The 24,298-nt window shown below is 49.8% G+C and overlaps 3 protein-coding genes across 3 annotated transcripts; 2 read left to right on the top strand and 1 right to left on the bottom strand.

The window, feature by feature from the left end:
- Positions 1 to 930: 930 nt before the first annotated feature.
- Positions 931 to 2,817, bottom strand: EMWEY_00013760 (hypothetical protein; the record flags this gene model as incomplete). The annotated part of the gene is made up of 3 exons (XM_013479274.1): positions 931 to 1,656; positions 1,839 to 2,018; positions 2,149 to 2,817. 3 exons carry the CDS (start codon positions 2,815 to 2,817, stop codon positions 931 to 933), a joined length of 1,575 nt encoding a protein of 524 aa, XP_013334728.1.
- A 5,058-nt stretch (positions 2,818 to 7,875) lies between these two features.
- On the top strand, positions 7,876 to 10,007 carry EMWEY_00013750 (hypothetical protein, conserved; the record flags this gene model as incomplete). The annotated part of the gene is made up of 5 exons (XM_013479273.1): positions 7,876 to 7,940; positions 8,039 to 8,780; positions 8,920 to 9,087; positions 9,270 to 9,414; positions 9,676 to 10,007. The coding sequence occupies 5 exons, from the start codon at positions 7,876 to 7,878 to the stop codon at positions 10,005 to 10,007; spliced, it is 1,452 nt and encodes a 483-aa protein (XP_013334727.1).
- A 3,420-nt stretch (positions 10,008 to 13,427) lies between these two features.
- EMWEY_00013740 (hypothetical protein) lies at positions 13,428 to 15,334 on the top strand (the record flags this gene model as incomplete). The annotated part of the gene is made up of 3 exons (XM_013479272.1): positions 13,428 to 14,078; positions 14,208 to 14,372; positions 14,588 to 15,334. The coding sequence occupies 3 exons, from the start codon at positions 13,428 to 13,430 to the stop codon at positions 15,332 to 15,334; spliced, it is 1,563 nt and encodes a 520-aa protein (XP_013334726.1).
- Positions 15,335 to 24,298: the final 8,964 nt, after the last annotated feature.

Below are 24,298 nucleotides of genomic sequence, written 5' to 3'. Positions count from 1 at the left end.
ATACACATTCATGCCTGTATATTCCATAAACACCTGGATGAGGCGGGAGGAGGCATGGGCCGAATCCGATCATTTTTGATGCGGCCGGTGGGTTGTGATCGCGATGGATTACAACAACGGAAAAATATGCCTTGAAGCAAACGCGTCAAAAAATATTGGTGATCAATAAAATATAAAATATGCAACTTTACTTGAATATTTTACCCCAAATCTGGCATGTGAACAAGGTGGCCCATCGACCTACGTGCAGGTGCATCCCCTACAGAGTTTCATTGCAAACCGTGGCTAACTCTTCAGATACACCTCGAGAAAAAACCCTAAGCTGCACCAGCCAACAACCCTTCGTATTCAACTACGAACAGGAATTCATGCTTGGCCGCTTCCTGCTTGCCTCAGCGAAGAAAACTGTGGGATCCGTCGCACAAGGGAAGAATTATTTACTGCTGACCTTCCATTAGCTGCGTCTAAGGATAAGGAGCCTTCAGTAGAGCCCACCCTTTACTTGTCCTCAACCTAGGTGCTGGACTCTAATTAGTGTCTCCGCATCTTAATCCTTGACCCTCAAACCCGCCTAACGTTCTCCACTTCTGCCACATCCCCTCCCACTTCGGTTCCAGTTCAATATGTTGTGGTAGAGACCTCCAGTTCAGCCACTAACGTCAATACGTCCCTTACAGTCTTCACTGGGAAACGTCCATGAGCCAATCTGGCTCTTGCGCCGATGAAGCTGATCCCATATATGTTTCATGGTGTCGTCACTGGCTAAAGGACAAGAAAAGTCTGAAGAAGCAAACTAAAAAGGATTGAAGAAGGCCTGAGGTATGTCTTGGCTACGCATTTGCGGCTCAAGAGGCTGCATCGAATCTGAGACCTAACACCGATGCACTAGAGTTCGGCTTCCAAGCCAGTGGCCTCTTGATATTTGGTGGACTATGCGCTCGCCTGTGTTTTGGGCTTGATGGATTTGAGCCATTCGGTGGCGTCGTTTCTCCAAGGGTCCCATCTACTGCTCAGGAAGTCCGTCGGCATGGATGACATGAATAAAGAAAATTTCAAGCCGATCACAAGATGCAAGGGAGGCCTTTTCCCCATCATATAGTAATCCAACGCAACCCGTAGAGCCTTTACTAAGGGATAAGCCCAAGGCTTCTTGCCGAGTTTTCTTTTGTCGAATGTACCGATGTACCCCGCATCTCGTATACGACGGACTATCCCGGGCCACCACTCATCTTTCCTAGCGCTCTGTCCTAGCACTTCTGCTGCGCAGTGTAGCGTATCAAGAACAATAAAAGCCCTTCCCAAACTTTCAATGGCAAATGGACCTGTGACATCAACGTGCATGAAACCGGATGCGTAACCGCACAGGCGCTCCGTGTGGCACACAAGTTCGCCGAACTCCTCTGTGGTCAGCCATGGCTTCTTCAGCAGGTACCTGCACTTCGAAAGCAACAAAACGATGTTTTGTCTCCACGTACGGTAGCACGCTGCGTACGCATCGCTGAAACTCCTCCAGTTGAGCCGTAGCTGTGGTCCAGGGTGACGGTAAAACGGGTGATTTTCGAGGACGTGATCGGGAATTCCCCTTAACATTTCTTCGAATCCCTCAACCGCAGCCTGCAGTTCCTTGACTGCGGATCGAGTCAGCTCAGATGTCAACTGGGTAAAGCATACCACAGTGAAAAAAGTTCATGCCACCTCCATGGAATTTCCAATAGCAATGCAACACCCACTATCACCTGTGCTCGGTCGAAAGCTAATGATGAGGATACGTGTACAATAACAGACACATCCAAAAATATTCTTAGCTGGCGGGTATCGCGGCATAGAAAAAGGCCCACCTGTTCAGCTGGTTCCCCTGAATGCACCGCAACATCGGTCTCCCTTCCTGAAGGAGGATGGTCACTAGAAGCCGATGACAATAGGCTTCGAAGAGAAGATGATTCTAGAACGCCTGCTGCCCTTCCGCTCTCAGGATCAGTAGACGTCGAAGACATGCCAGGGGATACGTCTGCTGGTTCCTATTCCACAACACGCATATGTTCACATAGGAGCCCACCCTTCATCACGACAAAACCACAATCGGGCAACTGCAGTTTGATGGCTCTAGGCAGCAGGCAAAGAGTCCTTCAGTGTATTCGGATGTCATACCAGAACTGCATCCAAGTGAGAGTCATGGATTAATCTTTTAGAGCTGGAAGATGCCCCCACATACATTTCGCCTTTGTAAGGGCCAGCCGATATTTCCACGCGAGATCCTGCCCCTTCCTGACTTTCTCCACTACTACCTAACAACATTGAAGGCGTCGCTCGGGAGTCTATCAGGCCCAGTGCCTCGTCCACAACCTCCGCATCGCCACTCGACAACCAATCATCTGCGTAGAGACCCGGAGTGCTCTGGCTGGCTTCCGACAGCACCGATTCGAAAAAGCTCGACGGACTCGTGGCGGGCGGGTCACTGCTATCCAGAGTGGATACGCTCCCAGGTAGGAGTGAAGTCGGCATTTTGGCTGTTGGCATAGGTGCATCGAGGCTCTGCTGGCCAGCAAACACTTCCCTAGGCGCCGCATCTTCACTTTCCAACGTTGAGGGTGTCAAGGGGGTGATGGCATCGTCAAGGAGCCATGTGTCCCCGTACAACACGCTTAAGTCTTCAAATAAGATGGAATCAATAAGTGAATCGAGTTCCGGGTCTAGCGGGGGTACCGATGTTCCCGGAAGGCCCTGCTGAATCGGTGCCTCCAATTTATTCTTCTTGGCCTCCCTACCTACAGCGTCTTTTCCCCTTTGTTTCCTCTTAGACCGCCTCGGCCATTCCATTGTTCGTAGCTGCGGTTTTGCTGCACGGGAAGGGCGTTCGACGGGAGCCGCCGTTACACTCTTCGCATACGGCGGCGTACGATAAGCAGTTTCGGAACCGGCATGCCAGCGTGCGGCATGAAGACGCCCTTTTGAACTTGGGATAGGAAGCTCGCTAGCTGTCAGTTGTGTGCTTGAAATGGCTTCTTCGTCCGTGTGTGTGATGCACGATCCCGACTCGCCGCCTCCTTCGCCATCCGTTCCCCCGGCGAGTTTGCGCCCAAATAATCGCTTGGATATTCTCGATCGAAATGACAAACTGCAAATGTAGACGAGGAGTACGAGAACTGACACTGAAACGAATGCAGCAGGCAGTGATAGTGCCCTAGTGGCTGGCACTGCATTGCACGGCCTGTGCCCCCTGTACGAGGGCACATCTTTCACATCTCTGTTGTGGTTTCCGGTTGGTGGGTCTAGATACAATTGGGAGGTGTTGTGATACACTGCAACAGGCTTCTCCTTCAGCAGCCAGTTAGCTGCCATTTATCCTTTGTTAGAGTTTCGCCGAACCAAATTGCTGAAAAAGAATTGAGCCACACGTGCCCCAGGCAGTGAAATACCTGAAAACTTAAACTATTGGGAGCGAAACTAGGGATCAATTGCCAAACTCAAAGAATGAGACGAAAATAATATTGGGGAGGTGAATATTCCCATCATCAGAGGAGCAATCGCTTGCCTGCGCAGCAACAAGCAGGCTATATTTCGAATTCGAGCGCAACACCACCGTTGCCAGGTTGCAAATCACTGACGCCGAGACACACAGACATTTGAAGAGGTTCACAAATCCTGGCCTGAATGCTTAAAATCAAAATAGAATGAAAAATTGTGGCAAATATTAGGAATAGTATTCTCCTTTGGCAATCGACATCGCAGGCTTGAGCCTTGCTGCTCGCTTTCGGGTGTACACCACCTGGCTCAGGAGCCATGAGGGTCGCAGCATGAGACCAAAACAGTGATAGGGAGAATGCAGCAATGAATATTTAGGATTTCCGTAGCAAATTAGTGTCTATAATTTCATTAAAATTGGTGTGTCGGAACGTTTATACAGTCGTCTCGCGTCGGTGCGATGTGACTGCCTCCAGCACCACATTGCCAGATGCACGCAACGGCTAAAGGTTAGCCTTTCCCGTGCACTGAAGGAAGGAGCAAATTGAAGACAGGCATTTGCTCAGTTTTACTGTAAGCATTTTAAATCATGTAAGCTGGATCTTCCGGCTTCTCGGTACGCTCACGAAGCGAAACCGGCGACGCTGTCTCCTTATCACGGTTTGTCAACTCCGGACGTGCATTCCTCCTTGAGACGAGACCGGCTACTGAGGGCTAAATCAGTGTTTGAGAGTCATTTGCCTTGCTATTACATGCATTATACTGTGCCGCCGGTCATGCTAGCTTGTGGGGCTGCCGTGCAATAGTATTTACAATGTAGCATGGTATTGTAACGCGGATACTGGTTCATATCCGAGGACTATTCTCAGAACTAAGGGAGCCAGAGTGGAGCCCAAATACAAATGTTCCGTAAGACCAGAAGACCGTTTTACCAGTATCATGGTTCCATGTACTCAGCTGATCAGGGAGAGGAGGCGGCGTGCAGTGACTTGGAACGCCCCGTGCTGCAAGCAAGGTGGAAGACGGCCCCACGTAAAAGCGTGAAGAAGTCTTCTTGGCTCTATTAGTGAACACTGTAAACCATTGCTGAGGAATTCTGCTTGCCTACCGCCTCTTTCCTAGGGCCGGGTAAGGAAGGTGTCACGCTCTAACATCAGCCAGATCGGCCGACGTCGGGTATGTTTTGCTACCGGCAAATCGTCTCCGCAGGTAGCACATAAGCCCATACTATGCAGCAGCAGGCAGGCTGCACCCAAGTAGGAACCTTTCAAGCCCACAGAAGTCCCCACCGTTTCCCTACAAATTTAATTCACGCATCAAGGAAAACCTGGCTGTGCCTGAATGTGGGTATGCCTTCCTGCGTGGGCTGCAGCAAGGAATGCCTCACTGCATGTACCCTCCTCTCTCGCAGCTCCACGCTCTACGGCAGCTGCGTTCAGGACACTGGGAGTGGAAAACGTTTCTTGCGGAGAAATCAGAGAAGAGGCTCCAATGAAGTGCAAAGAAACTGAGGGGGATGGCGGAGACATGAATGCAGCTAATTCCAGTAGTCGTTCGAAGACGTAGGCTCTGGGAATTCGGTCCAGTTACCACCAGAGGGACAGCACAAGTGCCCATATTTCATGGACGAATTGCTACATGCATTGAATAACAGTACACTGCCAACGGACTGGCCTCCGTAAAAGCGCCCATTGCATTGTACCTAACTCACAACTATTGCAGCCGCAGGCTTTCTTCCAAGTAGGCTGCGACCTTGCTTCTTGGAGAGGGCACTAAGGGCCATGCAAGCGAAATACTGAGCAACGGTACAGTCCAAACTTCAGCTAGTGCGCTTGAGCACATTCTGGCAATGTCAAAGCAAAAGAAGGGCATGTGGCAACTGCATGGCGTTTCAAATCCCTCAAAATGATCACGGTGAAACAGGAGTCGCCGATGCTCCATTTCGACAAGCTGATTCACCATCTGCAAGGTTCAGGTGTATAACAAACTTTTAATTTACTGATGCATCCCTACAGATTCTAATTCATCCTTGTAACATGCACAATAATGCGCTCCATATCAACACTTGAAACGTGGAGTACGTGTGTTTGGCATTGGGGTCGCGATTGCACCTTTCGCACTGCAGCGAGACGTCAATAGCGACGTGTTGGGCCCAACTACGGAGGGGTGGAAGGTTATATGCATGGATGGCATGCTTGTGTTCGGCCGGAATGTGCAGGAGTACCTACAGCGCCTGCAGCGTGCTCTGCAACTGCCACTGCCGCAGCTGTGGTCCGAGAAAGCACAAGAGCAATAGGTAGAATATGCAAACAGTCAGCTTCATGTCTCGGCAGCTAGGATCGAACCAGACCGGATGAAAACTGAGCCCATTCGGAGGTGGTCCCTTTCCTTATACGCTCGATTCGACGCTCACAGATTCATCGGTCTCGCATCGTAGTCCTGGAACTCCATTCCTAGCTTCGCTGGCGTCACCAGGAGGCTAACGGATCTACACAAATAGACAAATAACCCATTTGGAGGAGTAATTGGAACGCCACGGCATACAACAGGTTTTGCATATGTGGAAAGGGTCTTCCGCGCAGCTGCTTCAACACCAGATCTTAATCTAGGCTCTGGAGGCGGTGCTGTGCAAACGCGAAATGATAAGAGCAGCAGAAGCAGCCGATGCAACATCGGCTGAAAAACAGCAGGAAGAAGTCCCAAGTCAGTGCAGCATCTTGAGCGATTAAACTGGCGCACGAGGGCCTGTGACGTTCTCAAGATGGGGTGGGTGCTGTTGCTTATTGATGCTGCCAAATGTGTCTGGTATCAGCACGTGGACTCTTACTCAGCTTTATTAGCTAAACAATGAGAGTGCAATCGTCTTCAAGAATGGTCCAAACTGCTTATGTAAACAGCCGGGAAGGCCTAACTTTGCTTGCATATGGTGTTGCAGCTGGATGCGGTGAAAGTAACGCAAGGACGCCACCTTTCCCGCAGCCCCAGGTGCTTGGCCGCTAGGCGGTGGAGGGTTTAAAACCAGATGGCAGATACTCTGATTTTGATGGAGTCTCTTGAAGTATTCTGGTTGCAATGCAGATCGCAGTATTCCTCTCACAATCGAGAAGCATCGTCGCACTACAATATGCTGAAAGGCTACCCAGATCACTTTTGGTTCAACTAACACCATGAAATTTGTAAACATTTTGTAGTTGACAAATATAGAGCCTTCAACCGAGTTGAAGTGTATTTACCATCGCCAGACAGAATGTACAGAGCAGGCTCCCCAGGTTTGTCCCTGTGGACAGCGCTTAGCTTTACTCAGGCGTCCATACAGACAACAAATAAGCCTGAAAATCGCCTAAAAACGTAAAATATAGAGAAACTGTAATATTAATTAAAATAACTGAAGGGATAGGGGTTCAAATGCACGTTGACGGCCCCAAAAGACCTTGCCCCAGGAAGGGACGATTCCGGCGGGAACGCGGTCGCCCCGCCAGACTAGGCTGGAGGAACAGCGGAACAGCGAAGAGTCCTCTTAAGAAACCTCAGTAAAAAGGGAAGTCGTATGAATTTTTTTGTAATATACTAGAAAGAGGTGTAAACTGAATGGTTTAGAGATTGGGAGTGTAGATACTGCGCCCTCTCTTTACCTTAAGGTTCACGAACGAATTGGAAATGCAGATGGGGTCTAGTAAGGACTGGCGGTTTGGCGGCAGGCAATCTGTGGGCCTTTTCTCTACCTTTTATGTATGCTGTCTGCGTTGGAATCGTTTTAGAATATGTTTGCTTGCAATATGAAGACAAAGGATTTTTGCCTACGGTGCATGCAAGCGGCTGCAGGGCAACTAGCTTAACAGCAGAGGGGAGGCGCTGCAGCCCAACGTGGTGGCTCACGGTTTATCCCAATTCCCCGGCCACTTTGTAGAAAAGGCACTAAATGGTTATTTTCTATTTTCATTGTTAATGTTCTTTGTTGCTCTACGCCGTCGACGCGCCAATGCTGTCGGAGTCCATGCACGAAACCAGTGCACGATCCAGTTGAGCGCTGTGGGAGGTATGAGGGAAGGGGTTCCGTGTCTTCACCACGGCGTGAGCGAAGCGTCAAGTAAAAGAGCCTGTCGTCATCCTAGTAAATCCCTTCTATCTTTGAAGCAGGTCAATAGATGCTCCTCACCGTGGACATGCTGCTTCATGCAGCCCTCCCCACGCAGGGACGATGTCCTGCAACCATGTTTCTGACGTTCTAAGCCGAACAGTATTTCCCTTGCCATCGTATCAACTTCAGCGTTCGTAAGGGAGCAACAGTGATCCTTATTGCATAGACGCCTAAATATGCGATTCGTCCGGTGAGAAGGCTGTATGTGTGGTACTTCATGGTGCCAGACTCGCAGCATGGGGGGACCCCCTTTGAGTGGAATGGTTCTTTTGAACATGGAATATCCACAAGTTTCAAGGGGCAAGGTACTACGCATCAAAAATATGGGGTTCAAAGACGGGTTAGTGTCTCCACCACGACGCAACCAACTGGCGCACAACCACTGCTAGCAGCGATTGCTGCAGTGTTGGCCGTCATATTTCTTGTCTATTTGTGCAGCGTGTCAATCGAAAGGAGGATAACTGGTCGCTCTTTCAGTCGCAGGCTGGCTGCTAGCTGGGGTGGCGATGAATGTGACGAATCCCAGTCAAGCAGCCCATACTCACTTACAGACTCCTCCTCAAAATCAATACCGGCTATGGCTACACAAGTCGCTTCTGATACTAAGGGTGAGGATTCCCAGGAATCTATCTCCTCAACGGATACTCTGACTAGGAGGCCGAGTAAAACGACTACGGGACATAGGGCACTACAACTAGATCAGAGGGAGCGGAGGGGCTTAAAGAGGAGGGGAAACGAACAATCCGGCATAACGCTTAGGACTAAACAACTTAGATTTGTGCAACCGAATGAAGGGACCCCGTTGCTGCCTCCGGCCCCACTCGATCCATATCTCGATTCACTGATTGACTCAATGCTGGCTGGTGAAGAAGCGTCGATCTCTGAAGAGTTTTGGCTCTCCGACGACTTGCCGACTTTTATTAGAGGTGACGCTTTCATAGGTGCAAAGCCCTCAGGAAAAGGAGGCGGAACTGAGTTTCTGGACGAGGCTGTATCGGCGCGGGATGCAGAGCCACTCGTGCACTCAGCGCCCCCCAGATTGCCCGGAGACCTTATTAAGCCCACAGAGGAGAGAAGCGCAGCGCAATCGCCTGCTGACAACTCAGGGAAACAAATGCAGCAGATACAGCATTCCCGAGCTGAAGCTTTGCATATTGGGCCTTTGTCCGGTACATCAGAGGTGAGGCGTTTACCTCTGACAGCAACAGATTGTTGCCTGCCACTAGTGCATTCATGCCATATTTCTGTGGCGTGTATTGCCATGGCCCCATTGTGGAAAGCTAGCTGCACCCTGTTTAATGTGTGCTGCGTATCAACAGCCGGGAAATGGCCTTTTTCAAGCATTAACAGCGGAAGGGCATGTGAGAGAAGGAATTGCCGCCAGCTTTGAAGAGTCAGTTGCGAGCATCTTGCCGCATTTGTACACGGCCACAAGTGCCTCACGGCCGCTGTCATGGGCACTAGCGCTGCCTGATTCAGCTGGACAGGTGCGAGCTTCTGCCTAACATGGCAGCGCAGCATACTTGTATGCTAGAATCCACTGTTCTCACCTAGCAACTCCAGTAGTAGCCTGTGTCGTTTACGAGTCTAGTCGGTGCCGGCTCATTTTTGAAGCTACTGAAGTGTAGTGGGTTTTGTGGAAATGCTGCGTTTTGTGTGCTTCCTCCAGTCAGCATCGGGGATAGGCCTGCCTACAGGTTTTAAAGTCATTTCCTACGTCGATTGGCTCGATAACTTGTTCCCAGGGATTCCTGATAGCATACTCAGAACGCATCCATTCTACCGTTACCCCGAAAACAACCCAGCCCTGGGCAGTAGGTCATTTAGTACGCCTGTAGCGGCGTCGTTTGCTAAAACCCAAAGGACATCCAGCTTGGAGATTTCTAAGTGCTGGAATATACTGAAAAAGCCGTCGCTCACATCCATGGATGTCGATCAACTTTTAGCCCACGCAGAACGTTTGTGTGGATATGCATGCGGGAGCATGAAGGTATCCAGACGACGTGCGCACGCGTCGTCTGCCATAGACACTCTGGGAACGGCTTTTCTTGTTATGGATACGCTGCACTGTGCAGCAGAAGTATTGGGTGACAAGTCGATGAAGGAGTCGTGGTGGCCTTGGATGGTAAGTCATATAGAAAGTGCGAGCTACGAACCCAGGAGAGATTTCGTGACGATTGGAAAGCGCTCTAGAAATGTAGATGTTGCAAGTACTCTCCACGTTGCGCTTGACTTCTATAGAAGAGGCCTCCGGGCTCCACTTCGCATGGTGATCGGCCTGAAGGAAGCGTTGCTTTGCGAACCGGGTGCGTCGTCTAAGTTCAAGGCGGAACGATGGAACCCATGGAGAGAAGACGCTGCAAGGTGGCGTCGGTCCATCGAGCCGAGTCTGAGTTGGCACAAGTAGTCAATATAAAGCTTGACTATAAAGGTTGAAGAGGCGCAAAAGATGAAATGATTATTGAACGCGTGAGCACAGCTGTGGCCATGCTCATATTTGGGGCCTCATGTTCCCTGTGGCCTAGCTGCAGCGCCAGGAAGGAATATTGCGTGTGGACCTCATCTTCGTGTGGCATTTACACTATTTTGAAGAACTCAGGTGCCTCTTGATGTAAAGCAAATGCAACGAGTAGAAGATGTGCACGCGCAGCGCTGCCATCGCGTCCTTGCATGCGGCGCTGTATTTCGCCTTGCGCTTGTGGATATTGATGGCCAATTAAGAACTCGAGCGCTATCAACAGTTTCCGCGGAAGGCTCACTTCGCCTCTTGGTACCAGATGTCGAGTTTGACATGGCTGCATGCGGTCTTGCCATGCAGCAAGAGTTGCGAAAATACGTGTAGCAATCTTTTTCCAGAACATCGCTTGTCTTGGTCAGCCACTGGGACTTGAGACAGCTATGGTATTGACGCCAGGACCCTAGCAGGAAGGCCAGCTGCTGTAAGGGAAGTCTTATCGTGTGTGGTGTAACCATACTCAAGCTTATACATGCCCTTAGCTAAAGGGAAGGAATCTGGTGACAGGTGCAGATGACCGCAGGGATCCTGATTCTATTTCCTAAGGACCTTAGCAGGCAGCAATATAATCGTGGATTTTTGACATGTATTCACCAAGTGCAGATGACTCACTTTAAGCCTCCAGGCCTCCAGTGCACAGGGCCAATGGCTTGGGAATCGTGCGGAAAGAAGGCCGCCATTCACGAGCAGTATGTGCCTTGCCGCAGCCAGTGCTGCATCGAGTTATCACGTTGAGGCACAGCTAAGCCAACTGGACATCCCAGACTGACACTGCATATGGTCTATAAACATTTGCCTAGCCCTCAATAGCCACCGCGCCAGGATGTAAAAATACGCATACTAAAATTAGATAGACCAGCCTCTATTGCTGTGATATTTAAAAACCTCTTGCAAGTCATGCTTTGTTTCGAGCATGGAAGGCAACGTTTTGGATCACATGCACCGGCTTCGGTGATTTGGAGGTGGTCGTGCTATTTTCGACGTGCCACTTCAACTTTTCCCCAATAATGCACCATAAGTGTGTTCCTTTGGTGGAATCTGTCACTTCCTGGGCGCTAGTGGGTTCTTGATGGGAGTACGAATACGGATACCAACTTCGGGGAGAGCGCACTGAGGGGTGGTGACACAGGCACTACAATGGCGCTCAGGCGTGGTCTCCAGAGGCCTCCTATCATGGATAGGAATGGGTACTAAGCAATATATGAGGAACTATGACCATACTAGACAGAAAAGCAGCATAAGGGGATCAGGGTTCTTGCCAATGGGCACCCACCTTGGGGCTGAGTGCGAGGCTGTCGCTGTGACCCTGGTCCCGGCACTCGGCGAGGGTCGGGCATCAGCACTATTATTCTGGGTTTTCTTTGGGACCCATATTTGGAACTCGATCGAAATTATGGTTGTTATTGTATTTTTCAGAGTTTGTAGCGACAGTCGAGGACTAGGAGCAAGATTATAGCGTGTGCACCTAGTTAGTTTTATCTGGAATAACGTAGTGACAGCGTAGGGCCAGCTGAATTCACTACAAGTAGGCCGTGAAGGCATCAGCTTCGGACCTTCGCAAGAAGCAATAAAATGCAACTTCTTTGATTCAGAAATGTTTAGAATGACCACTAGACATTGCCAGTCCTCAGTTGTTTAGGGGCCTCCTCCGACGTTTCACAATATGGCGCATCGGATCAATCAACGAATATCGCCGATTGTTGTTCAATATAACTAAGTTGACTGTGCCATAGATAGATATTGATTCTGTTTCGATTCTGTATAGTGCTTTCTTCACTCTCTGCGTGAAGTCTTAAGACCCTCGAGTGTCCCTGTTACACGCGGGGGAGAGCACCACCTCCAGCTTCCAGTAGGCTACGGAAGGCGTAGGTTCACATAAATGGTGCACCCAAAACCAAAAGGATACGGTTCTTACCACTAATGTAACCCTAATCAAGTTTATAACAGATAAACGTAGTCCAGTCAATATACGTGATCAAAAATGAGATTTCAAATACATCTGAACCCCCTGATCACCCTCTAGAGTGTGTGAAAAAAACCAGCGGCGCGTCTCGGCCGCGCCGCTGGCACCTTCCTCAGCTCGTAACCTCGGCCGGCTGCAGGGCAGTCGCGACATTATCCCATAATTTGATTCTAAAGTGAGACATATCCTAGATTATATTTCTAAATTGATGTTCTTTCCTAATACTGGCTTCTAGGGGCCTTACGGATGGCCCTTTGCAGTGCCAGCAAACACCACCATAGGGTGTTCGCGCGTCCCCGGCTTGCAGCACAGAATATGCTCAGTAGTCTTTGGCTCGCAAATATTCACTTTAGGATAAGCCAATCCCTTCAAGCGGTTTTTCCTGGTATGGTGTATGTTATTTTAACCCTGCAAATCTGGACATCGGCATAGTTCGTGGGATTTGAAATATTGGAGGGCACCTGTTGAGGGCACCTTTTGCGGGCGAGGAAAGAGATTCAGTCGTACAGGACGGGAATGCTGTTTTCTTCAAATTTAATTGTTGTAAATTAATGATTTGGTTTCCTATAAGTGCAGCCATCGAGCACCAGTTTTGCATTTTCCCACGCGAAGTTTCCGACATAAAACGAAAAACGCGCAGGCGGGGCTCCTCTGCACATACTGAAGGAAGTACTGTTTCCCTCTAATTTATTGATTGTGCTTTTGCCTGTCTTTACTGAGATCTACCTTTTTTCTATGCGAGGTTCCAGCCATTCAAACGACGGCTGTCTCGGCAGCTGTGTCTTATATCTATACAAGTAGCTTGGCGAGACTCCACACACGACTCTATGGCGGATAGCTGGCTGGTGAGCGAGAAACCCCTTGCATTTCATCCTGCCACCTCCAAAGTGTATTTAAGCGTACCTCCCAGAAACAATAACGGAGATGTGAAAGATGTGCCCTCGTACGGGGGGCACAGTCCCTGCCATGCCGTGCGAACCTCCAAGACACTATCACTGCCCGCAGCATTCGTTTCAGTCTCAGTTCTCGTACTCCTCGTCTACCTTTGCAGTTTATCATTTCGGTCGAGAATATCCAAGCGATTGTTCGGGCGCAAACTCGCCGGGGGAACGGATGGCGAAGGAGGAGGCGAGTCGGGGTCGTGCACCACAGACACAGACGAAGACGCCTTTTCAAGCCCACAGTGGAAACCTAGAGAGCGTCCCATCCCAAGTTCAAAAGGGCGTCTTCATGCTGCACCCTGGCATGCCGGGTCTGAAACTCCTTATCGTACGCCGCCGTCTGCGAAGAGTGTAACGGCGGCTCCCGTCGAACGCCCTTCCCGTGCAGTAGCACCTCACCTACGAACAATGGAATGGCCGAGGCGGTCTAAGAGGAAGCAAAGGGGAAAAGACGCTGTAGGTAGGGAGGCCAAGAAGAATAGACTGGAGGCACCGATTCAGCAGGGCCTTCCGGGAACATCGGTACCCCTCCTAGATCCGGACGTCGACTTGCTAATTGGAGATGGGAAAACCTTATCCGCTGACGTGTGGCTTCGTGGTGATGCCATAGCCCATTCGACACCCTTAGCACTGCACGTCGAAGATGCCGTGCCGATGGAGGAGTATGTGGGCCAACGGAGCCAGACTGTGCTTATGCCAACATCGAGAATGTCGCCTCTAACGCTAACGGGGAACCTGTCCACTCTGGATAGCACTGGCTTGACCTCCATTAGTCCCTTGAGCTTTTTCGAATCAGTTTTGTCGGAAACCAGCCAGGCTAATCCGGGCCTCCACCCAGATGAATGGTTGATGAGTGGGGAAGCGGAGGTTGTGGAGGAGGCATTGGGTCTTATAAATCCCAACACGACACCTGCGCTGTTAGGTAGTAGCGATGAAACACAGGAAGGGGCAGAATATCGAGGGAAAGTATCAGCTGGGGTCACGGAAGGCCAAGTGTATGCAAGGGCACCTTCCAGCTATAAAATGCCAAAAAGTGACTCTCTCGTGGAGGCAGTTCAGGTGGGGCGCCCGAATGCACTGAAGGACTGTTGTCCTGTCGCCTCGAGTTATCAAACTGCAATTGCCCGATTGTGGCTTTGCCGTGACGAATGATGGGTTCCTGTGCGCTATATGCGTGTTGTGGAGTAGGAACCAGCCGAAGTATCGTCTTCAATACCTTCAACTTCTACTGATCCTGAGCACGGAGTGGAGGCAGGCGTGTTAGAATCATCCCTCCTTCGAAGCTTATTGTTATCAACTTCATCTGGTAGCACCCCGTCTTCTTCAAGGGCTAAGACTGAAGCGGCGCTGATGGTAAGCTGATCAGCTGAACAGGGTGGCTTTTTTCTATGCCGCGACACCCGCCGGCAAAGAGTACTTTTGGCCGAGCTTGAGCTTGTCGCCTTTATGCTTCTTCATCAATATCCTTAGCTCTCTGCGTAGGTGAGTTAGTAGTGATTTCTGCATTGCCAATGCAAAACTTGCAGTGGGGTTGGACTGCTAGTTGTCATTGTTTTGCGCTTGCGTAGGTGGTATCTCGACGGGCTCATGATGCAACTGAGACCCTCTTTGCTTCTCGTGGTTGGCTGGAAGCGATGTTGAGGGGTGTTTCTGATCAGCTTCTCAGAACGCATCCGTTCCACCGTCTTCCTGAAGTAGAGCCAGAGCTTCCCAGGCATCCCTTTAACGAAGATAAGGCAGCAGGATTTCGTCGTAGGAAACAAAACGTAGTCTGGCTGCTTTCGGCATGCAGGCACCTACTGAAGAAGGAGCAGTTGACTAGCGACGAATTGGGAGCGCTCATGAGCTATACGGAACGCCTGTGCGGATATGCAACTGGTTCCATGCCTACCTACAGCACCTCCAAAGCTGCGATTGACATACTGGGAAGGGCTTTTATGGTTCTCGATACGCTACACTGCTTGGCAGAGGTGCTGGGAAGCAGCGCTAGGAAAGAGGAATGGTGGCCCGCGGTAGTCCGCCATATAGAAAATGCAGGGTATCGCGGAACGTCCAAGGAATATGTCATGGGGAAAACGTATTGGAGCTCCCCTGTAGTAAATGCTCTGAGGGTTGCACTTGACTACTACAGGGTAGGGACAAGACCTCCTCTGCGTCTTGTGGTCGGCTTAAAGCTGGCAATGCTTCTATCACCCAACTCTACGGGATTCAAGGAGTCCAAATGGGACCCTTGGAGAGAGGATGCCTTGCAGTGGCTGCAGTCCATCAGGCCAAGCGCACAGATAAATCTTAACAAGCAAACAGTCGGCATCTGACTGGTTTTGACGGCTGAGCACCAAGGAGGCACAGATGTAAGCCAAGTCTCACGTTTGCCGCAGTCACAAGAGCCTCAACTGCAGCACTGAGACAGCCCGCACTTAGATTGTCGGCTGGTTTTATTCGGCTCAACTTGGCTTCGGAAATTTCGCGTGCTCAAATGATCTAGAATTACTGGGATGAAATATTCAAGAACCAGTGTCACTGGCGTGGGGCTGTGGGTCCAGATTGGCTGGAATGCATCCCCCGGCTAGAAATGTAAGGAATAAGGCGACGTCAGGGGCTGAATTAGGGCTGTTTATCACAAGTTATTCAACTACAACCGAAGTGGCAAGGGATTTGGATTAGGCGGAGAGACTTGGGCCTGTTTTAGTTTCAACTATAAAAATGCGGCAATTTCCAACCAGAGGCCATAAGCAAGGTTCAGGAGCAGATAAATAGGAGCGCTACTGAATTGTCTTCCATAGACGCAGCGAATGGAAGGCCAAAAGTCAGCATTGCTTCGTCTTCGCGAGGCACCAAGCGGTCTCCCTCGCTGAGACAAGCGGGAAACTTAGTAAATTCCCCTTCGCAATTTGGTGCAAATTCTTTTTGGATGGTGTTCCTTTGATGGGTGGGATTTTATATCAAGTGCATCTGAAGAGCTAGCCGGGGGTCGCAATGAACCTCGGGCACGCTGGCGTTCTGGGGACTCATGCACGTAGATCGGTGAGTCTGCTTGTTCGCAGCCCAGAATATGGTGCAAAACATTCAAGTAAAGCTACGTATTGGGCATATTTCATTGATCACAAACATTCTTTGACGGGCTTGCTCCAAGGCGCATTTTTCCGTTGTCGTAATAGACGGCGTTGCCAACACACCGGCTTGCATTATATGACCGGAGTCGGCCCTCGGCGTCGCCTTCCTCAACCACGCGTCTATGGAATAAACGGCAATGAATGTGTATTTCGTAATAAATCCAATAAAAGTTTCTGCCTTGCCTCGGCGCTGCACCTCAATCTAGCTGGTTTTTTCGCGATTGATTCAGCAGCCGTGTCCGTGGGTGTCCGATCGAGAGCACTTGCAGACATTTGGACGGGGCACGTGCCCTTTCGCGTTAAGCCGACCTCTGCAGAACTTTATTTAAAGTGCCCTGCAGAACGATATTGAAAGCTTAAACAATGTCCGCGAATGGCTCCAATTGTCCCACATTTTGTGGTAGGATCGATCGGTGACTCTGTGGGCAGCTCAGAGTCATCGATCCTATGTAGCCAATATAGCGGGTTTCAATGCAGTTGAATACTTATGAGAGCTCCGCAAATGAATTTTATTGCCTTGACCAGTCTCCAGGTTGTTTGACTTCCTCGGTGCAAGCGCGTGGGAGTGCCAACGAGGGGCTACCTCTCGCAGATTGAGTTTCAGCGGCGCGCACTACACACGACATGAGACTGAAACTCAATCTGCAAGGTAGCCCAAGATGCAAGCACAAGCAAGCCCTCTTGGCTGTATGTACAAGCGCTTTAGTCAATTGTTAAGGGATTCTCCGTGAGTTTCTGTTGCATACGACGGCGGCGTACTAGTTCCTGCGCCAGCTTCAGCCGGACTTATCAGCACCGCACTGAATGCGGTGGAAACTAAGCACAGCTCCTCTCCTTCGTGTTTGGAAACGCGAGCCCTCAATATTTTCCAAGGACTGTTGCGAGTCGTAACATGGCCTAATACTCTAAGTAAGGTTTCCTTAAACCCAGGTGCCCCCCCTCCCCAGTCGCAACTTCCCTAAAATCAGCGGGCGTAGCGCCTGGAGCTGCAAGGGATGAGGTGAGGTGCCGTGAGACTCACTCTTTTCCAGCTCACGCGTAAAGGTACCCTTGTAGGAAGTTACGTCCACCTATTCGTTGCTGCATGAACAAAAAATGTAGGGAATTGTCGAAGACTTCTGCGAGAGTGCATGGTTTCCATTTGTGTGCACGCCGCACACTATGTGCGAATTGAGGGGAGACTGAGCTACAGATGCCTGTCGTTGAGCAAGAAGTACGCGTTCTTGCTGCGTTTCTCAGTCAGTGCAGCTGTCTCTCGGGGGATGCTGCGAACAGCTGAGCCAAACATACAGCAAGAAGTATGTGTTTGGATCATCCAGCTACCTTCGGTGCTCGTCGTATTTCTTGTGGGCTCTTCACTGTGGCCATGGCCTAGCCCACAAATTGCTTCCATGTACTCTGAGAATGGCACGCAGCGAAATGCTGTTGGAGTTCATAATTCCCTTGATAATGTGAAGGTACGTGGTTAGCATGTGGTCGCATGCATCAGGCGCCAGCCCGCAATGGACCGTCGACATACACTAAGCATGATGGTGGCTTGCTTGTGGGACCACTGAGAAGTAATCTCTCCTGGATGTCACTTGAGGATGTGCAAGAACCGCCAGACTGCCAAATCGCTAGCTGCAGTCGCCGTATTGCTGTTCTCACTGATTTCCTTCTTCCTCCCTTGCATTTTTTCCTACTCCTGCAGTTGGTTTTCTTGTTGCCTACCGCAGACGTTGCATCTATCGTTCCTCATGTACTTACTTTTTCCAGGGCCAGTACTCTGTTTGTGTCGGTTGTTTTGGCCCTGATGTTTGCGGTGGTGCAGCATCCTTCTGTGCAGGTGACTTCAGCGAGGGCATTCCGAATCCTGCAGGCTTGGGAGAAGGAGCATTCTGCGTTGCTTGCCTTCTCTGTTGCCTTTTTGATTTCTGTTGGGTGTTGTGGTTTGCTATGCTTTTGTTTTTTTCTTCGAGCCATGGCAGTCATCGATCTGTTCGTCAGCATCCTGAACCTAGACATCTGCCTCTGCATCGTTCTTCTTGTCGTGTCAGTTTCTTTGTGAGGTGTTCGTGTCTTGTCTGCATCACCAAGCGGTTGGATGACTGTTCCTCTTGCACATCAGTGTGGAAGGAGGCACCCGTCCGCCGCATCAGCTTGGAAGGCCGCTGTGCCGCCAGCAGGGCGAATGTAGCTGTATTGGAACCAAGCATTGTACCTCACAGCTGCTGCATCCCAATGTGTTGTCTTTGAAGGTGTGCGCCTTTACCTTGAATGGTCGCTCGTGGTGTTGAGCCGTAGACGTGTAGCGTGTTATATACACGGCAGGACTTGCCAGATGCCTAGCCCTGCTTCACCACCAAACCTGCCTACAGCAGAAATGCCTGCGTCCACATTTTGACACCGGCGCTTTGAGTGTAGGCTAGTGCAATACTAATGAACTTGCCGGCGGAGGTTGTCAACCGTCTAAGCTCGCCTAGAACTTCGTGGGCCTACAATACATACCAGCTCTAGACAGTCCATTCTCGATTTTAAAAGGCATACATAGGCGGTCAGGGAAGCATTATTTGCTTGCGTTGGCTTGACGGAGTTGGGGCAAATGTAGAATTGGTTTCGCCTAGCACTACGCGTTTCCCACCGTCTCCTCCTGCCAGTCTGTGGGAGCCGGAGCATTAGAAGCCAGCTATGAGGCTACTTGCAAAATATGAACCCTACAAACCCACGGCAATCGGCAACTTAAACAAGGGCTACCCTTAAGCTGTGCTGTTCTCGCCCATGTTTCCAGTACTGACTAGTTACACGAGGGACTGATTCTTAGGAGCGATTCCCAGAAACCACCTCGTGTTGCCGTCGCTTTAGCTAAAAGTATAACCGTCTTTTACTTTTAATTGTGTAAACTCTTATTCGAGCCTCGATGAGCTCAGTTTCCTCCAGTTCTTTCTCACAGCGATAGTGCTGGGATATTCCCGGTATAATTCACCTATTCAGGGTATTTCCTGACACGTGTTAGAAAGCCAACATAATTAGTAACCCAACGATGTAGGCCACCATCTGGACGAATAATCCAAACGGCTAAACACAGAGCTAACGCTTCCGGCTGCTGGCTCTCGCTCACTTCGTAGACTGCGCGGGCAGATGTAAACCAGGTCGCCTTGGTTAAAAGTGGTTGCTCATCGTCGCATAGCGCAGTTCCTAGCCCGGCGGTCCTGTGTTGATTTTCTCACGCAATCAAGTTCTACTGCGAGTTGCATGTGAAAGCCTGAAACTGCGGACGTGTGAGTCTAGCTTTCGGAAACCAGGCCTGATGCAGGGGCGGCCAACGATGCTGTGGTGCAGCCTAGGGATGACGAACAGCAACGAGTGGAAGAGTGCATTGATTTGTTATGTATCCATTCCACACAACCAACGAATTCGATGCACGTAGATGATTTTTATGTGGGAATAGAGCGTCAAGTATTCAAGCAGCATAGTCTTCGTGACCGCACCATGACCGTCTTCCTCCAGCTAGTTCGCTGAGGCCAGGTTATTGCCGATGATATACCGCCTCATGATTTCTCTCCAGAAGGCTCTAACGAACTTTCAAGTCCTATCAGTGATCATACTTTTCAGGCAACCTTGAAGTTTTCCAGAGATGATTACTGAACAGTTGTGATGGGGATGAATTGAACAATGCTTCAAGAGCCTGTGGTTCGTGCTATTGCACATTCAGACTGGAGAGCCGCATGCCCTTCATGCATATATCGATTCACAGCGTATCCCGTTTGAGCAACAAATTGTGTTTGACCTGTTGCTCCAGCTAGGCAGGTGCGTTCTCTAGCCCAAAAGGCATACTACACGTAGACACTAACTTGCTAATTCGGGTTTGGGACGCAGCCTTGGGCCTGTCATCGAGATGGGGTGAGGTGTGCAAGAATGCAGGAGAGAAGACAAGTGATGGATATAGTGCTGAGGGCTGCCGGCCTTCAAACAATTTGCTCGTCAGCGGGCACGGAAGCGTGTGTTTCCTCGTTCTCCTTTTGAGAGTCTTGAATTCGATAAGCATGCCCCATTTGCTTTCCGTTTTCTTTACCAACACTAGAACGTGCCAAAATGCACTAGTTTATGGTTGAACTTTGCCGTTTCTTAGCAGGCCGCCACTTGAATCTCAGTATCCCCTCCAAGATGTGGGGGTCTCCGGAAAATTGGACCAACGCTTGGGGCTGCTCTACTTGGGAGCTTGATACAATGCATTAGACCCGCTGATAGCTCATTGTTATTCAGTGGAGTTGTAAGTTATTCCACCAACTATGCCCACGTGTGCTGTCCCTCGGCGGTAACTGGATCGATTCCTCGGAATAAACTTCTTCGTACAACGATAAGGACGGACTGCATGCCCCGTTTCCTGCACCGTCTTTGATTTGCATAAGGACGGACTGCATGCCCCGTTTCCCGCATCGTCTGTGATTTGCGCGGAGCTTCTTGTCTCGTTTCTCTGCTAGACTCGACTTCTACCACCTCCCAGCAATGGATGCAGAGGCTGTTGGAAGCGCCGAGAGGTCCACTTTTTCTTTGTTTTCTACCGCCTACACATCGGTAGTACCGTGATAGTGGCCTGTTCCACTAAGGTGACCAGCGGCAAGCCAAGGAATATGCCTTGTGAATCAATCCGTAGAACGTCCTTAGCATACACATACGACTCATTTGTGAAAGCGCAATGTACACCCAGTCTCTTGCCAGTGCTAATGGCCCGTCTACCAACCACACGGAGTACCCAGCAGAACCTGCTCCAGCGAATGGACTCGAATATTGTATATCATCGCCTCAGTTTAGGTCCAACTCTTTACCTGTGCTGGGTAGCGAGAACAACTCCCTTTTATTGATCTGGGCATGTAAACGCAGAGAAGGATCCCGGTGGGGACCTGCGGGTGAAGCAGTCGCCTCTTTTGGTGCTGGAACTGCGCAGCGCGTCACGTGGAAGCCCCGGCGTTTCCCTAATTGCTTTGTTTATTCGCCTGATGGTGCCATTAAAGACCGTGCATTGCCAGCTTCCTCGCCTTCTCCGAGAGTACGAAATTTTGACTAATGGGAGCTTGCTCGTTGTAGAAGAAGCAAGTGTGCCATTTGATACTTCTGTTTCTGAGTGCCTAGTCCGCGGGTTGCTGTCAGTTTCTGTTTCTCACCCTTTTCTGTGTGGGGCTGGTTCACAGATCCAAACTCGGTAGGCTCAATATCAGGATGCGTTATAAAACCGCCTGCTTCCTCTTCCAATGTAGAATTACATGAGGTGTTTTTCCTCTGTTTTATCCCTCTTTGAACTAGTGCAGCCTGAATAGTCGCAGTATTGTGTGGCTCCATAACCGGATTGTTTTCAAATCCGTCTTCCTCCTTCTCATTTAGGGCTGGGGAAGTGGCATTTTCTGCCTCCTTGATGCATAATTACTTCATCAAGTCTGCGGGTCAACTATTTCACCTCTTAGGTCTCTCTCCGTTGCACGGCTTGTTACCGATTGCCTCCCCCTATGGGTCAATCCCTCAATGAGGCATTGAAATAGACGCTACGAATCAGCCGTCGGATCTCCAGTGGCAGGTCTTTCTGCCTATAATGCTCTACCGTTTTTTTCCTGCTCATCATTCTTCACGTCTGCCACAGGCTGTTCCGTTGCCGACCTACGCGTGAACCTTCTACGTCGCAACGGGTGCCGGAAGTCTTCCATAGTCCGAATGTGCACCCGCAAAGCTGTACCCATGCTGAGTCTCAACCACCATTGTCGTTTCTCCACGTCTAATAATAAGATGCCAATGACGACGTTAGTCTTTCCGGGTTTCGTTTGGGACGAACGCAAAGCCCTAGGGAGTAGCAAAACATCTTCTCCATTGCCCGCTCGTCTCGGAGGCCGCCATATCTAGGCATCCAGCAGCGGCAAAGGCGTCATTCACAAATGGTTTTTGTTGTAAAAGCATTTTCAGTTGCATATCATGCAGCAATTGAGCTTGGAACTTCCAGTCACCGGCCGCCTCCCTACCATTCTGCAGAGCTTAATCAGTATCAAATCCGCCAGAGGAGTAAAAGCCTGTCATTTGACAAGGCATTTGGGGTCGTTTGGAAAATTGTCTTTAATATATGTATAATTGAAGCTCTTTCTGTACTGCTCATGGTTGCTATCCGAGGAGTATTATGAGCTGTAGTATGACGGCTCCGCATCTAAGCACAAGCAGACCTTCTTGCCTGTAAGCATGGAAACTTTATAAAACTGTTGATAACTCCTTCCGGCTCCCCATTCGTCTACTAGAACGGCATGCATGTTCGTGTGCCAACTACACAGAGGCAGGCGAACATCCGAAAGATTGTGCTACGTGGAACACACACTCTTGAGGTAGCCAAGGCACTCTAAACTGGATTCGTTCGCGTTGCGCTGCACCAATGAGACTATTAGAGTCTCCATATCTCAAAGAAGTCCTACCCATTGAATCGCTGACATTTTCTAGCAGGAGTGTGATATGCAAATGTTGCATCCTTCGCCTGCTCATGGCTAATATATTCCCACAGAGACGGAAATTTATTTCACCTCTTTAAGAACCATCGAATAGACGAACCAACTATCCGCATGCCCATCACTACTCTTCCTCTAGGCCTTCGGCAGCAATGTCTTCGTATTTCTCCTTGGGCTCACCTTCTGGGCACTCTTGGGTCCTGCTTCGCTTTGCGGGTATATAGTTATCCTCCTATGCCTCACACAAGGCCCCAATTTTGCGTCAACAAGTTCGCACTGGTCCGGAGTTGGGGCAGAACTCGCGATAGCTCTTGCTGAATATACTTATGCTACTTCACCTGCTGTTCGTTGTGTGTTGTTGGCGGTATTTCTGGGCAGTGCCGACTAATCCCACTAACTATTCCTACCTGTGCAAACTTCTTGGGTCGCCCGTAGTCCCCTGCAGCATGTATACAAACGACTACACCTCTAAAATAGCAACCCAGCTGCAGTGCATGCAGCTCAGCTACTTGCCAACAAAAGAGCATCTGAAAACCATTCGCTCGAACATTTTCTGAGCAACCTCTCCAGCGTTGTAAAATAGCACCTAGTTTCGGAACATCGTTGGAGAATCCAGGAAGTATCGTCAGAGACAATAAAAAATATATTTTCGTAATCTACAGCGATCCGATCGTTGAATCCGAGTAGTCGATCCTCACTGACAACCGTCGCGGGAACCGGCAAGAATCAATAAGCTCGGGAAGAGAATTCAATCCAAAATTATCTTGTTTGCCCTTCAGTACCCGGACCTCTTGGGCACGGCATCATCGAGCCCTAGGTGTTGGAATGGAGGGAAATATCCTGCGAAGTTCTGAAACACACCGTGCTCCAAATCGTGGTGACGAAGCCGTCTTCGCAGCTGCATGCAGTACAACAGCACATAATTGTAGAAGAGGCCCTTATATCTCAGTTTCCACTCTGCACTCATGGAGAAATAACCACTAACTTTAGACAGGCCAAGCAACACGGGCGCTGCCAGGTGTAATCGCTACAGCTCAGTGTAGAGGCACAGGTGCTCTACGCTGAGCCCGAAACCTATTTTTTCCCATTTATTATGTCACCCCTTATAATTTAAAATTGCCACATGTATAGTTCCGACCCATTTTAGCTGTGTCATTTTGCTGCCCCACGCAGAGCGCGCCATTGCATTTTCCTGTGCAGTCCCACCACACCTGAACCTCGTGCACCACTTATTGGATCAGAGCCCTACAGTTTGGCTGTAAACTATGAATATTCCCCCAACCACTTCCTCATTTCATTTTTGATGTTTTATAAAAGCTTGCAAGTACACCTATCACGTGCTGAACGAACTCTCCGTACACCAAGAGTATGGGGATCGACTTCCGTGGTGGGCGGTCCTTGCAAATCAACGTCACGTCGGAGTGTTGTTCATAGCCATTGTGCCGCTAAATTTATGCTTTTTCGACCATATTCGAATTAGGCACCATCTACTGGTACAGAAGGTACATCGTTCGCACTTTTAAAGGGTTAGTTTTTGGCCGTGCATGGTGTCCCGTTGTGAGCGGTCCACCTCAAAGACGTCCAACTGCTAAACAGGCAGTCTGGTGTAGATGATTCAACACTCTCTACCCATCATACCACCTTTTCATACTAGCTGCTATATACGTACTGGCTTTTTCCCTGGGGTTGGTACTACTAACCGACGGACTGAGCG

This window comes from Eimeria maxima, genomic scaffold (assembly GCF_000499605.1).
Source record: "Eimeria maxima Weybridge genomic scaffold, Emw_scaff102, whole genome shotgun sequence".
Classification (NCBI taxonomy): Eukaryota; Apicomplexa; class Conoidasida; order Eucoccidiorida; family Eimeriidae; genus Eimeria; species Eimeria maxima.
The sequence above is the reverse complement of the archived record's forward strand: the minus strand, read 5'-3'. Positions and strand labels throughout refer to the sequence as shown.